At 43.5% G+C, this 16,009-nt stretch overlaps 1 protein-coding gene across 3 annotated transcripts in view; it reads left to right on the forward strand.

Moving 5' to 3' along the window:
- The window catches only part of shisa7b (shisa family member 7), a 54,318-nt gene that overhangs the window by 34,431 nt on the left and 3,878 nt on the right, over nucleotides 1-16,009 (forward strand). For 2 of the 3 annotated variants that reach the window (XM_061966850.2, XM_061966849.2), the window contains exons 6-7: nucleotides 4,081-4,149; nucleotides 8,751-8,978. In XM_061966850.2, the coding sequence (XP_061822834.1) occupies nucleotides 4,081-4,149; nucleotides 8,751-8,978 (297 nt within the window). The remainder of the gene's footprint in view (nucleotides 1-4,080; nucleotides 4,150-8,750; nucleotides 8,979-16,009) is intronic. The other variant, XM_061966851.2, reaches the window with a different exon arrangement.

Here is a 16,009-nt window from a genome sequence, read left to right on the forward strand (position 1 = left end):
TGCTTCGGTCCGAGGGAGGAGTTTGCAGGAGCGGCGCGTCTTGACAGCGAGGGGAAGACCTTCTGGCCGGCTTCCGTCTTCGCTGACGCGTCCCGTACTGCGGGGGTGTGGCGATGTCCTCGGGCCAAACGGAGTGGATTGGGACCAGCTTTCCGTTGGGACCCCATATCAGGTCCTGGCGCTCCGAGGGGGAATAGCGAAGAGTTTCCGCTTCCATTGCTCGCAACACCTCCCACGTACCTTCGTCAAACTCCTCAATGGCTGCCGCGGGAGAATTGTTATTTGCTGGCTTCCTACTGAAACGACGTGGTCGCATAATGATGCGGGTGTGGTTCTCCCAAGGATGCAGACGGCTTCGGACACAGCTTGCAGGTAGGAAAATGATTTATTTTAAATATAAATCATATGATGAATAAACAAAAGACATGCACGTAGCACAAAAGGCAAAACAAAAGGACTAGCGTGGGAGCTAGCAGGAAAAAATAGCATAGCATGAAATCTAAGTAGTCGTTAACAGTTGTATGGGAACAAACTAGGAAGCCAGACCGAGTGAGGCCAGGCCAAAGACTAAATAGCCCTCTGATTAGCGCCCGGGCAACGGGTGCGCGTCCCGGACACTAACCAGAGGCAGGTGTATACAATCTGCCGTCATGGCAACAGAAATAAACGAAACTCAAGGTGCTGAAAACACATGTGACTCAAACAAACAAACTATGATCCGGGCAGCGGATCGTAACAGTTTGTCTTCTAATCATGGCAGACTTGGTAAAAAATAACAAAGACGGCTATTTTTGGGACGAATGAGGATTGACAACCTTATCTTTTTGAAGCTGAATGAATGAAGGATTAACTACTGCTTCTAGAAGCGAGCACGAAGAAGAGTGAGACGTTGGAGCAGACAGAAGCCGAGAGAGTAAAGTAAGTAAGTAAGTACATTTTATTTATAAAGCCCTTTTCACAGATAAAATCACAAAGCGCTATACAAAACATAGGTGAAGTAAAACAACATATCAATTAAAACAACAGGGGCAACATCATAAAAAGGATACAAAGTGGATTAATATTGATAGTTAAAAGGTGCATTAACTAAAAGCTTTACTAAAAAGAGAAGTTTTCAAATGTTTCTTAAAAGTGTCAACACAGTCAAGATCACGAAGGGACTGGTTCAAATTGTTCCAGAGTCTGGGAGCTATAGCCTGGAATGCCAGGTCTCCAAATGTTTTAAAACAAGTTTTTGGGATATTTAGAAGACCCTGTGCCCTGAAGAGTAGGGGCATAGCAAGTCATTGATGTACTGAGGGGCCCCACCAGGCAATGCACTGAATGTCAGGACCAAAATCTTGAACTCAATGCAGAATTTAACTGGAAGCCAGTGAAGACTGGATAAAATGGGGGTGTTATGGGCTGTTCTGGTGCACCAGGCAAAGGTCTGGCAGACGCATTTTGTACAGTCTAAAGTCTCTTTAGCGTTGACTTGTTGAAAAGAGTGAAAAGAGAATTGCAATAGTCAATACGAGATGAAATAAGAGCGTGAATGATCATTTCGAGGGCCAATTTTTACAACAAATTTGTCACTTTAGAAATATTTCTGAGATGATAAAAACTGTTTTTAGTCAGTTGACGGCAGTGACCCTCCAAAGACATGGACTGATCGAACACAACCCCAAGGTTTCTGAGAGTGAGGTGAAATCGAACCGAAGAAGCAAATGTGGAACTTGAAGCCAAGCTATTTCGACATAAATGGCGTGCTTACCTATGATTAACAGGAAAAAATGTCCCTGGCCAGCTGGACCAAACAAACAACTGTCCATCGAGTGAGTCACACTTTAATATTGATCATGATACACGCATCACATCATGCTTGTTATTACAACTACAGTACATACACTGTCTGGCGAGCTGTGTACGAACAGAACATGAAATGTGGGCTAATACTTTACAGATACTGTAATATGATTGTCCTTGTTTTTCAGTCCGTATAGATTGGGGTCTTATCGCATTGTGTAGTGCATTACAAACTCAAACGTGTTTCATGTTGAGGTAGAAGCTAGCTTATCTCTTGCCGTTGTTAGCGTTTACGACTAATACCGAAGCACGCCTATGTGTTAGTATGCTAGAAAGAGAGTTCCTCAGTGTTCGCTCTTACAATGACAATGTCGCTACAGTTTGGTTATTTTACAGATTAAGGAAAGTAAATTAAGTATTGTTGACGGTTTTTGAAGGCATTTTTAAAGTGATTTAGAGGTAGAATTGATTGCTCCCATTAGCTGCATTGCTAGTGATGTGCATGTCTGGTTTTGTCATGCTCGTCCGGACAGAAGGGTAACACGGCAGTGCGGCTGGATCAAAAGAGACGTCGAAGACGCTTTACTGAACCAAAAGTTTCTTTATTAAAAGCGAGCATCATTATACAGGACTGCAGTTCCTGGAGGAGGTCAGGTCAAGAAAATGAGGCACTCCCAACTTGGAGAAGCCAAACCATCAGTTTTTATATTCCTCCTTCATGTTTTGGGGTGTGTGCTAACCCAGGACAGCACACCCTGACCATACATGGATATGTTCGTGTGTAAGTGTCTGGAAAACAACTGCTTTAAGTCATAACTTAAATATTGACATTGAGCTAGACATGTAGTCTCTTCTCAAGGATAGGGCTGTCACTTTTGCATTACAAAGTCCCAATTAGGGCCTCTTTCCTACGAGAAGTGATCCAATCCACCTGCGAATACCAAACTAAGGGGCCTTATCTAATTATGTGCTCAAACTGAAATACCACTATTTAATTAAACTTGGTGGACTGCTTTCTCTAAGATAAATATAAACATTCACCATATGCATAACATAATATGAGTTAATTAATTCACTTCAATAGTTACCTAGAACGAGACAAATTTTACATGTTAGAAAGCGAAAAAAACAAAAACAACCTTTTGTTTTCTTGTCTAGTCCAAAAGAAGTGCAGTTCCCCTTTAACTGGGGTGTCAAACTCATTTTCATTGATGACCACGTCGCCCTCAGAGGGCCGCTTGTAACAGTGAATAATATTTTGATATAAATATAAATAACAATGATCTATTATTATACATCTTTTTTACGAACACTGTAAAAAAATCAGTACATTTTACAGTAAAAAACTGACAGTTCAATTGCCAATTTGTTTTACAGCATGTACTGTAAATGGAAACAAACAAACAGTAGCACTGTTTTTTATTGTAAATCTACTGTTGTTATTTTTACGGTGTATTACTGTAAATGGAAAAAGGATACCATTTAAAAAAATTAAAAAAATTACGGTAACATTTTGGCACCTGAACTACCAGTTTTAACCATAAAGATAATTTTTAGTGTACAATTTAATGGATAACTTGCTTCTTAAAGTCATGGCTCAAGACGATATTTAAGTATTTATTTCTATTTTACCACCCAAAACATTTTTGGAATGTATGATTATTAAGATAAAGCTTTAACTATATAAAATTACATACAGTAAATGTATCATTTTTTTCTGTCAAAATGAAAAGTGGGTTACATTTAGTAGGAAAGATGCATAGTAATTCCAGGCTTTCGCGGGCCACATATGTGGCAGGCCAGATTTGGCCTCTGGTCCTTAAATTTGACACATGTAGTTTACAACAATGTTCTGACATCGCTAATCCAAAGATTGTCTCATTCCATGGGAAGAGTTACCGCTAACGGCCTATTGCTATGCAGGACAGTCCTAACAACAACCCTGTGGTGACCACCCCATGCGGACACACCCACCAGACAAATAATCTTGTAGAATTATTATTCCCCCGCTAAACAAAGTCCTGAAAATGATTGAAAGCTTTGCTTTGCTTGTCGAGACGTCTGTGTGTCGACGCGACACGCCAGCGACATGTTTGCTTGCGTCTTCTGTTGTGTCGCCACTAGTCTGTCTTGTCAGCGCGACGACAAGCTCGCTGGTTTGAGCCCACCTGGCATCGGTGGCACAGGTGGACGGTAGGACGCAGAAGGCTCACTCCAGGAGGGATTGTGTGTCTGCGTTCTTCTTGTGTCTGGAGTGCTTGTCCCATCAGTGTGTCAGCTCTGCTCTCTTTGCAGCTGGAAACTTGCTCCACCATTTTAACCGGCAGGGCTCTGCTTCCAGTCCCAAACACTCTGCTACCATCGGTAAGCGTCCTGGGCCGTGCCGGTGGCGACATGCCGCCTGGCAGGACGTTGGCGGGCCCTCCCCCTCATGTCTGTCTTGTTGTCCCGCGCCACCGCCAGCACAACTTTGTGCGACGGCCGGCGCTCGACAGCGGTTGTCTGATTTGCCCTCTGCTTAATGCCAGTCTGCACCCCCTCTGACACCCCCCCCCCCCCCTTACTCCATCACAGTCTGTTTCCAGATGTGCCCCCTTCCTCCTCCTCCTCCTCCTCCTCCTCACCTTCCCACGTGTATCGCTGACGTGCTTGTGTGCTTCAAGCCGACGCTGCGCATTAACAAGGGCTGACTCTGTTTCCCAGGCAACAGAAAAGCAATGCAAGCACACGTTTATTGCTCACGGCCGTCTTCATACAGGACAACATGGACATGTTCATACGTTGGCGTGGAAATACTGTATAGCCAACAAAGCATATCAAGTACATTAGCTGCAAAGTCATTGACTCACCTTCACTGTGAGACCATGTACTTACTTTTAATTAATTAAGTCACACTTTCAGTTCATTGCCGTTTTCTGTAAACGCTCGTAGTCCTCCGGACTTAATTAAAGAAGCAAATTTGTTCCGCCAAGGAGTTCACTCACAAATCTATGGCTGGGTCTTAGTTGTGCACTTTTGTACTTGGTGCATATAAGTGCGTGCACACTGGGTATTAACGCAAAAAGCAGATAATCAAAACGGTAAGTGCCACCTTCCCTATGTTGCAGAAGGGGAGGGGTTAACTGAAGTTGTTGCAATTCACCACTCGAAAGGATAGAAGAAGTTAAATGTCGCGTTCGTCATATCCGGTTAATGGATTTTGGACAGCACTACATTGTCAAAATGTGCACACTCAATAGTGTCTCAAATAGAATACATCCATCTGGGGTTAATTATTAAAGACAATTTACTATATAAACGATATACATTTGAACAGAATCGGTGACAAAGGGCAGCCTTGGCGGAGTCCAACCCTCACTGGAAACGGCTCCGAATTACTGCCGGCAATCAGACAGTCCGATACCCCATACTCTCTGAGCACTCCCCACAGGTCAAATGCCTTCTCTAAGTCCACAAAACACATGTAGACTGGTTGGGCAAACTCCCATGCACCCTCAAGGACCCTGCCGAGAGTATAGAGCTGGTCCACCGTTCCACGGCCAGGACGAAAACCACACTGTTCCTCCTGAATCTGAGGTTCGACTATTCGGCGTAGCTTCCTCTCCAGTACACCTGAATAGACCTTACTGGGAAGGCTGAGGGGTGTAGTGCCCTTTGTCACCGATTCTGTTCATAATTTTTATGGACAGAATTTCTAGGCGCAGTCAGGGCGTTGAGGGGATCTGGTTTGGTGGCTGCAGGATTAGGTCTCTGCTTTTTGCAGATGATGTGGTCCTGATGGCTTCATCTGGCCAGGATCTTCAGCTCTCACTGTATCGGTTCGCAGCCGAGTGTGAAGCGACTGGGATGAGAATCAGCACCTCCAAGTCTGAGTCCAAGGTTCTCGCCCGGAAAAGGGTGGAGGGCCATCTCGGGGTTGGGGAAGAGATCTTGTCCCATGTGGAGGAGTTCAAGTACCTGGGAGTCTTGTTCACGAGTGGGGGAAGAGTGGATCATGAGATCGACAGGCGGATCGGTGCGACGTCTTCAGTAATGTGGACGCTGTATCGATCCGTTGTGGTGAAGAAGGAACTGAACCGGAAGGCAAAGCTCTCAATTTACCTGTCAATCTACGTTCCCATCCTCACCTATGGTCATGAGCTTTGGGTTATGACCGAAAGGACAAGATCACGGGTACAAGCGCCCGAAATGAGTCTCCTCCGCCGGGGGACGGGGCTCTCCCTTATAGATAGGGTAAGAAGCTCTGTCATCCGGGAGGAGCTCAAAGTAAAACCACTGCTCCTCCACATTGAGAGGAGCCAAATGAGGTGGTTCAGGCATCTGGTCAGGATGCCACCCGAACGCCTCCCTAGGGAGGTGTTTAGGGCACATCCGACAGGTAGGAGGCCACGGGGAAGACCCAGGACACGTTGGGAAGACCATGTCTCCCGGCTGGCCTGGGAACGCCTCGGGATCCCCCGGAGGAGCTTGATGAAAAATTGGCTGGGGAGAGGGAAGTCTGGGCTTCTGTGCTTAGGCTGCTGCCCCCGCGACCTGACCTCGGATAAGCGGAGGAAAATGGATCGATGGATGGACGATATAAATATCATAGATAGAACTTTTAATACTATCATTATATCATGATACGGCATGTTGATGACACATTCTACTGTAGCTTTGACAAGTTTGTAGTGTGTCAAATTTGACTGCGACAAGTGAAGGAACCCCACGTCCTCAACGCAATGTAGCGTCCTCTCTGGCAGCTAATGTCCCTCCAGAGTAAAGGAAAGCCACTTAAAATCCGTAATCCTCGCCTCCAAAGCAGCAAATACAGTAATTTTCTTACAAGCGTCATCCCTATAGAGGACGAGGAGTAACTAAACATGCTACACTGGACACCATAAATAAGCTAACCCAGAGCTTTTGACCAAGACGAAGGCGGGCAGGTCGATAAATAAATCGACAATAATGATACAAAGGTAAATATCAGTATATAGTTGATACAACAGTGGTTAGATTGATTTTTTTTCTCAAAAAATATTTTGTTATTTTTGTTGTTTACAAACTCAGGAAATAAGTCCCTAGACAGAGGACGGCTTTAAGTGCAAAAACCAAAGGATTTAAATCAGAACCAATAATTGAGAGAGAGAGAGAGAGAGAGAGAGAGAGAGAGAGAGCGAGAGAGAGAGAGAGCGAGAGAGAGAGAGAGAGAGAGAACACAACCACTTTAGTCTTTCTTCCTCTTCATTGCTCCACTTTTGTGTTTATATGAACTGCCACTCATGTTAACTTTGCAGTAAAAATGCTCATCTAGCTTGTACTCTGTTGACAAGTGACTGATGGACCTTTGATGACAATTTTACCCAGAATACACTTGGAATCTATATCGTCCATCCACTTGTAAATTTGCCCCTTGCAAACGGTCTTGTCAATTTTTAACAACCATGACTTATCCGGACTGGGGAAACCTAAAGCCCACATATGTTTAGCACGCTCATTGGTGGTGATCAGAATGAAATTCTTAGCATAAACTGAGCGCTTCCGATCCTGAGCCGCTTAGGAGGCCCGGGCCGGTGTGACCTCTCTTTGTAGCTCCCCTCCTGTCTGATTAGAATTGTAATCAAAAATGTAATCATTCAAGTATCTTAAAACATTTCGGTATCAGTATTGGCACTGGTCTGACCCTGGAATTACTTGGTATTTGACCAATACCACAATTTCTAGGATCGCCTAAAACTAATTGTCCAAACAACAGCAGAATAAGTGCTTATTATATTTGAACAGAAGTGTAGATAGATCCATGTTACAACAGAAGGTAACCAAACAATAACAGTCAATTAGCAAGAAGATTGATAATATTTTTGAGAAAATTACACAACCGGATATGACGCTATATGTTACAGCATACTTTAGTTGCCTAGTTAGGGGCTCTTGTAACCTATGTTAAAATGGTGCCATTATCATTTATATGCCAAATAATATATTGTGACGTATATCGTTTTCGCTAATGGCTTTGATATACATCACAATATTGATGTAAGACCATGTTGCCTATCCCTATCCGTCCGTACACTTAAACAAGTATACTGCATATCGTTTGTAAGTGCATCTATTTCGAAAATGCAGTGCACTCCATTTTGTGTAAACACACTTATGCACTTGAAAGAAGTGTTGTGCACTTACCCTAGTGTGCACAGTGTACTTGTTGTAGCCAATGCAAAAAAAACAAAAAACGTTTCTGTTCACGTCACATGAGCGCTAAGCTAGCATTGCTTTTTGTCCTCTGCTTTATGCGTGTGTGTGTGTGTGTGTGTGTGTGTGTGTGTGTGTGTGTGTGTGTGTGTGTGTGTGTGTGTGTGTGTGTGTGTGTGTGTGTGTGTGTGTGTGTGTGTGTGTGTGTGTGTGTGTGTGTGTGTGTGTGTGTGTGTGCGTGTGTGTGTGCGTGTGTGTGTGTACGTGTGAGAGAGCGAGACACTTAACGGCGACATCATGGGCTCTCATTGGCCATTACTGTCAAAGAGCAGCATGTCCAGCTGTAATCTTAACAAGATCGCGATACATAATTGTCAGCAGACATCGATTTCTTCTGGCTGCCAGACAGAAAACGACCCTAAACAGCGTTACGCAATTCTTAATAGTCACTTGTGTCATTTTGATCAAGTCGTTGACAAAGTGTGCTAAGATTTATTTTTAATGTTGTGTGGCGCCGCCACTGACAATGCACCTACCTGAGTGTGTGTGTGTGTGTGTGTGTGTGTGTGTGTGTGTGTGTGTGTGTGTAGTGCGTGATGTAATCAATATAAGTATACATGTTGCAAAACAGCACCCCTCCCCCACACTGCTGATCTTACATAAGCAATCATTTTAGTATGTATCGATCCACACGCTCCATTAATGCGACTGCACACGTCTGCATAGTGTGGTTGCCACGGAGCTGCCGGGAGACACTTCCTGTTCATCACTCTGTCAATCCTGTCTGTCTTTAGAGCGTGGGGCCCGCATGAACAACACCCCCCAGCTCTCGTCCGGCCCCAAGTTGATAGCGAGCAGCAGCAAAGGTGGCGGCGGTGGCGGCATCATGGGCGGGGGGATGAGGCACAACAGCAGCCATGCTTCCTTCTCGCACTCCTTCCACAACTTGGCCCAGCTGCCGCCGTCCTACGAGGCCGCCATGAAGCCCGAAATCAGCCGCTACAGTTCGCTGAAGAGGCTGGGTGAGTCGGGGCGGGAAATATGACATATTGTTACATGTTTATGAGGAGGGAGGATGTGTCATCATGTGGATGAAAAGATGGGTGGAGGAGTCAGCAGGGTGTAGGATGAGGCGAGGAGGGGGAGGGGCTGGATGGGCCTTGACAGGAAACATCTCTCACCCACTGATTGCTGAGGACTGCAGGTGGGGGCAGGGGCCAGTGATAAATGTGTGTGCGTGTAACAGTGTTGAGGTGAAAGCCAACAGTCCGCATGAGGCTTGTTATATAAATATATTTGCCTTCGAACGAGCTTGTCTCGCTTCCTGTCTACCAAACCAGCCACAGTTCGTTTGAAGGTTCGGACGTTTTAACCCCACTGTGTCCCCAGTGTGTTGGGGAGATGAGCCATGCAACATCATCACATGCTGTGTCTCGGTTGGCACACTGCCGTACTTACACCTCGCATTTCCAGTGAATAAGTGCGCTCATGATGACAAGTACGGCAAAATACAGTGCACTGTTATGGAAGTACTAATGTAGCAAAATTATAAGCAAACACATATCTCAGTCGGTATATCTGTAATCCAATTTGTGTGTCTGTGTACTAATGTGTGTTTCTGTATGTCAATGTGTGTGTGTGTGTAATCAGAGCTGCATGTGCGTAATTTAAATTGACTGTCTGTATTATGATTTGTCTGTGGGTAAAAACAATTTTTGTCTGTTCATATTTCGATGTGTGTGTGTGTGTGTGTGTGTGTGTGTGTGTGTGTGTGTGTGTGTGTGTGTTTGTGTGTGTGTGTGTGTGCGTGTGCGTGTGCGTAAAAGGATTTAAGCAGTGGTGTGCCGTCAGGGCCAGCAAGGCCTTCTCTGCTGGCCAAACATAACCAGAAATCATGATCATAATTAAAGATAAAAACATTTTTTGATTTACTTTCCCTAAATGTCTAAAAGTATTCGTATTCTCTTCATGTCATATTATGCTTGTTCCAGTGCTGTTGTTTTTAGTTTTAGTTTGTATCTAATCAGAATGCAGCTAGCTTATGTTGCCATGCTGTACCAAATCTGCTAGAGGCCTTCAGAATCAACAATGCGGGCGTCCGTGCACTGTAAGTGAACGGGGACATACAGGTGATAGACAGTTGCAATAGCCAATCAGATCATTGTCAGTAAGGCCTTCTAGATGGCCTCACGTTGAATGTGACATTTACGTGTCCTGTGATTGGATACTCATCGGGACCGTCAGCGGATGAGTTTGAGAACACATAGAGTTGAGACAGTTGCGATAGCCAATCAGATCACAAGTTATTGACAGTAGCCTATCTAGGTAACCTGATGTTAACGAGACTGTGATTGGATACTCACTTGTCATTCCAAAGTGAGTATCCATTCACAAGTTTAAGTTCAGCAGGAAGTGTTGCGCCGTAGCCAGACCGGGATAGCAGAGAAGGAGAACAAAACGTTGATTAGGTGGCAGATATATATTTGCAAGGCCATTTTCAAGAAGGATATTTAAAGAGAAACTACATCTTGTGAGACCATGTCGGCCAACCCCGAGCTAGCTCAGCTGTTCTGGCGATGAAATGGGGAAATGCTTGCCATTTCCACTCGAATAAGCCGACGACGAGGTGTACCACTGACTTATACGGCGTCGAATAGCTGCTACAAATTGTGAGTTCAAATATTTTATTTTTTCACTTTTAATATGTGTTTTGCAATTTTAATTTTGACAGTACCACATAAGATATGTTTTGATTGCTGATGCGTTTCAATTGATTTTTAAATGCGCCAGAAAATAACTTGTTTTGTACACTGTTGATGTGATTCAATGATCAGTAGGGCGTAAATGTGTTCTTGTATAGTATTTCTCCAGCAATGGTCATGTGGGGACATAAATGATGGTATTTTGAGAGGTAATCATTGAAGTCGGACATCACTGAAGGCCTAGGTGGGAAACGCACGGCCCGCCACTGGATTTAAGTGAAGCAGGAAACCTTGATGGGCTGTCTTTTTACACATGGCTTTTTGCTACAATTTTGCCATGAAAGAGTGTGTGCGTAATCATATTTTTGTGTGCGTGTAATACAATCTGTGTGGGCTTACTAAGAGTTGTGTGTGTGTAAAAAAAATATGTGTGTGTCTATAATCAGATTCATGTGAAGCAGGAACCCTGATTGGCTGTCTTTTCACACGAGACTTTTGCGACATTTCTGCCGTGCAAGAGTTGTGTGTCCACGCAGCGCTCTAAACTTGTAAAAAGACTAGCCTGTCAGCCACTTCACCTTTTCTTTCCCTACACTCACCAACAGACGGTGCCTTGCACCTACTCGTACTAGTGTTGGACTTTCCATGACTGTCGGTAAATACAAATTCCTGTTTCAGCAGTCACTTAGTTGTCAGAAGTATTTTGTACTCAAAGAAGTTGTCAGTAATGTTTTGATATAAAGCAGCCGAAAATGATCGTGTTTTCTCCTTCGATGGGCGGGGCCCACTCAGAAATAGCTAAGAAGCTCTGCCATTCGGAAGGAGTTTAATCAAATCAATCAAAGTATATTTATATAGCCCTAAATCACAAGTCAAATCAAATCAAATCAACTTTATTTATAGAGCACATTTAAAATTTACCACAGGGGTAGCCAAAGTGCTGTACAATGAGCAGGTTAAAAGATAAAACGAGTACCGAGCAAACACAACACAACACAAACAGAACACGATAAAAAATAAATAATTAAAATAGAATTAATAAAAACATAAAAACATAAAAACAGGATCACAGCAGGTGTATTATGGGGCGCCATTGCAGGATGGATATCACTCAGTGTTAAAAGCCATGGAATAAAAGTATGTTTTTAAGAGAGATTTAAAAACAGGAAGAGAGGAGGCTTGTCTAACACTCAGGGGTAGGTCGTTCCAGAGCTTGGGAGCAGCAACGGCGAAAGCTCTGTCACCTCTAAGCTTCAGCCTTGTGTCAGGGACCGTCAACAGCAGCTGATCGGCTGATCTTAAGGATCGGGTGGGGCAGTAAGGCTGAAGGAGGTCGGAGAGATAGGTTGGCGCGAGGTTGTTTAGACATTTAAAAACAAATAAAAGGAGTTTAAAATGTATTCGGTAACGCACAGGGAGCCAGTGAAGGGACGCTAAAATAGGGGTGATGTGCTCACGTCTGCGGGTCTGTGTTAGCAGACGAGCAGCAGAGTTCTGCACGAGCTGCAGGCGGGCGAGGGAGGCCTGGCTAATGCCAACATACAGGGCATTACAATAATCAAGACGAGTCGAGATAAAAGCGTGGATTAATTTCTCAAGATCATGTCTTGATAGAAGCGGTTTCACTTTCGCTATTTGGCGTATTTGATAAAAGCTTTTTTGAACGACGCTGCTGATTTGTTTTTCGAATTTAAAATCTGAGTCAAACTTTACCCCCAGGTTTGTGACAGAGTCGCTGAGATACGGGGTCAGAGTGCCGAGGTCAATGTTGGGGGAGGGAGAGCGACTTGGACCGAACAACATAACTTCTGTTTCTGAGACAAGTGTCTCAAAGGGCTGCACAAGCCACAACAACAGTCTACCAAACTATCCACAGTTCGTTTGAAGGTTCGGACGTGTAACCCCAGTAAAAGTGTAAAGCCGCTGCTCCTTCACATTGAAAGGAGCCAGAAGCGGTGGTTCGGACATGTGTTCAGTATGCACCCGGACACGTCCAACCAGTAGAGGGCCGGGGGAAGACCGTGGGTCTCACAGTCACTATTTCTAAAGGAGCACCCGACGGAGCACCCGACGGAGCAAACGCACCCGACGGAGCAAACACAATCATTTTTGGCTGCTATACGTCATTACATTACTTCTTTATGTACAAAATACTTCTGACAACTAAGTGACTGCTAAAACATGAACTTTTATTAACATGAAGTCAAGGAAAGTCCATGGTTCTTAGTTTCAACATCCACACAAGTGTGAGTGGGTACAAGGTGCCGACTAGTGGTGAGTGTAGGGAAAGGAAAGGTGAAGTTGCAGGCAGGCAAGTCTCTTAACAAGTTTGGATCGTGTGTGGCAAAAGTCCTGTGTTAAAAGACAGCCAATCAGTGTTCCTGCTTGACACGAATCTCATTAAAGACATTTTTTTAACGCACACACAACTCTTAGTATGAACACACAGGTTGTATTACACACACAAATATGAGTACGCACACACAACTCTTTTACAGCAGAAAAGTGGCAAAAAGTAATGTGTAAAAAGACAGCCAATGGAGGTTTCCTGCTTCGCTTAAAACCTTTTGCACACACACATTGCAATATGGACAGATAGTTTTAACCCACAGACAAATCATAAAATGAACAGACAACTTAAAACACTCACATGTGGCTCTGAAATACAAACCCTGTTTCCATATGAGTTGGGAAATTGTGTTAGATGTAAATATAAACGGAATACAATGATTTGCTAATCATTTTCAACCCATATTCAGTTGAATATGCTACAAAGACAACATATTTGATGTTCAAACTAATAAAAAATATTTTATTTTGCAAATAATCATTAACTTTAGAATTTGATGCCAGCATCACGTGACAAAGAAGTTGGGAAAGGTGGCAATAAATACTGATAAAGTTGAGGAATGCTCATCAAACACTTATTTGGAACATCCCACAGGTGTGCAGGCTAATTGGGAACAGGTGGGTGCCATGATTGGGTATAAAAACAGCTTCCCAAAAAATGCTCAGTCTTTCACAAGAAAGGATGGGGCGAGGTACACCACTTTGTCCACAGCTGTGTGAGCAAATAGTCAAACAGTTTAAGAACAACGTTTCTCAAAGTGCAATTGCAAGAAATTTAGGGATTTTAACATCTACGGTCCATAATATCATCAAAAGGTTCAGAGAATCTGGAGAAATCACTCCACGTAAGCGGCATGGCCGGAAACCAACATTGAATGACTGTGACCTTCGATCCCTCAGACGGCACTGTATCAAAAACCGACATCAATCTCTAAAGGATATCACCACATGGGCTCAGGAACACTTCAGAAAACCACTGTCACTAAATACAGTTCGTTGCTACATCTGTAAGTGCAAGTTAAAGCTCTACTATGCAAAGCGAAAGCCATTTATCAACAACATCCAGAAATGCCGCCGGCTTCTCTGGGCCCGAGATCATCTAAGATGGACTGATGCAAAGTGGAAAAGTGTTCTGTGGTCTGACGAGTCCACATTTCAAATAGTTTTTGGAAATATTCGACATCGTGTCATCCGGACCAAAGGGGAAGCGAACCATCCAGACTGTTATCGACGCAAAGTTCAAAAGCCAGCATCTGTGATGGTATGAAGGTGCATTAGTGCCCAAGGCATGGGTAACTTACACATCTGTGAAGGCACCATTAATGCTGAAAGGTACATACAGGTTTTGGAACAACATATGCTGCCATCTAAGCGCCGTCTTTTTCATGGACGCCCCTGCTTATTTCAGCAAGACAATGCCAAGCCACATTCAGCACGTGTTACAACAGCGTGGCTTCGTAAAAAAAGAGTGCGGGTACTTTCCTGGCCCGCCTGCAGTCCAGACCTGTCTCCCATCGAAAATGTGTGGCGCATTATGAAGCGTAAAATACGACAGCAGAGACCCCGGACTGTTGAATGACTGAAGCTCTACATAAAACAAGAATGGGAAAGAATTCCACTTTCAAAGCTTCAACAATTAGTTCCCTCAGTTCCCAATCGTTTATTGAGTGTTGTTAAAAGAAAAGGTGATGTAACACAGTGGTGAACATGCCCTTTCCCAACTACTTTGGCACGTGTTGCAGCCATGAAATTCTAAGTTAATTATTATTTGCAAAAAAAAAAAAAGTTTATGAGTTTAAACATCAAATATCTTGTCTTTGTAGTGCATTCAATTGAATATGGGTTGAAAAGGATTTGCAAATCATTGTATTCCGTTTATATTTACATCTAGCACAATTTCCCAACTCATATGGAAACGGGGTTTGTAAGTTTACTACAATAATACTTCCATACACTGTCGGTATCCAGATTTTGCACTCAGAGTGGTGATTCCGCAGTGCTGGGCTGTGTCTCAAATTGAATACTTCCGACAGCACACTTCCATAAGTGTACTTAGTTCCTGAAAGCAAATTATGACGGTGTAGTTCTGTCCCAAATCCAGTACTGTCACTGCGCGCTTACCGTAAATGATGGAATATTGATCCTCATTTCCAGTCATTGGCACAGTACTGCAGTGTCAAACTTAGGAACTAAGTACACAGAGTACACAGTATACTTACTTAAAGCTGCCATATGTAATACTTTCATGTCAACTCATCATTAAATGGCCCTGATATGTCAAAAGGCATTAATAAATCATGTTCTTTTTGAATACCTCTAGAACTGATAACGGTAGTTCAGCCAGGATATGCTAATTTCAAAATTTGATTTACAGACCAAAAAATTGTTATTGTTTTCATTTCGATGCCCCACCCTCCACCGTTTGACCAATTACAAAGTCTGCGAGTGTGTCACATGCAGGTTGCCAGTTACGCACCGCCCTCTTCGTCTAGCTACTGCCACTGGTAAAGTTACTAAACATGTCAGACCTTAGTAAATCCAAAAGGCCTGGTTACCATTCTCAACTTATTCATGACAAAGCCAGGAACAAAACGAGGATTTGTATCGGGGATGCCTTTGAAAGATGGAGACGATTGAAGGCGGAGAAGATTTTTTTCATCTGACGCCAAACTTGCTAGTTTCCTCCTTGATAGGTAAGTCAGGCATTCACGTTTTCTTATTACTTGTAATAAATGGAAATGGACATTTCGTATGTAAACTATATTGTCCAATACAGCCTATAACCTTGTCTAACAAAGCTAGTATGTTCGTGAATGAATGCTTAGCATGCTAGTCCGGGTCAATGACACATCAACATGTAGGTTAACGGGGGAAATATATGCCTGTTAGCCTAAATGTCGATGTGTCATCCAACTGACAGGTTTTATTTGCCCCATGTGGATATGGGTAGTGTCAGTGCCTATTTCGTTCTCAATATGCTGATACGCAGGGGAAATGGGTTC

The sequence above is a fragment of the Nerophis lumbriciformis genome, linkage group LG11 (assembly GCF_033978685.3).
Source record: "Nerophis lumbriciformis linkage group LG11, RoL_Nlum_v2.1, whole genome shotgun sequence".
NCBI classification, from domain to species: Eukaryota; Metazoa; Chordata; class Actinopteri; order Syngnathiformes; family Syngnathidae; genus Nerophis; species Nerophis lumbriciformis.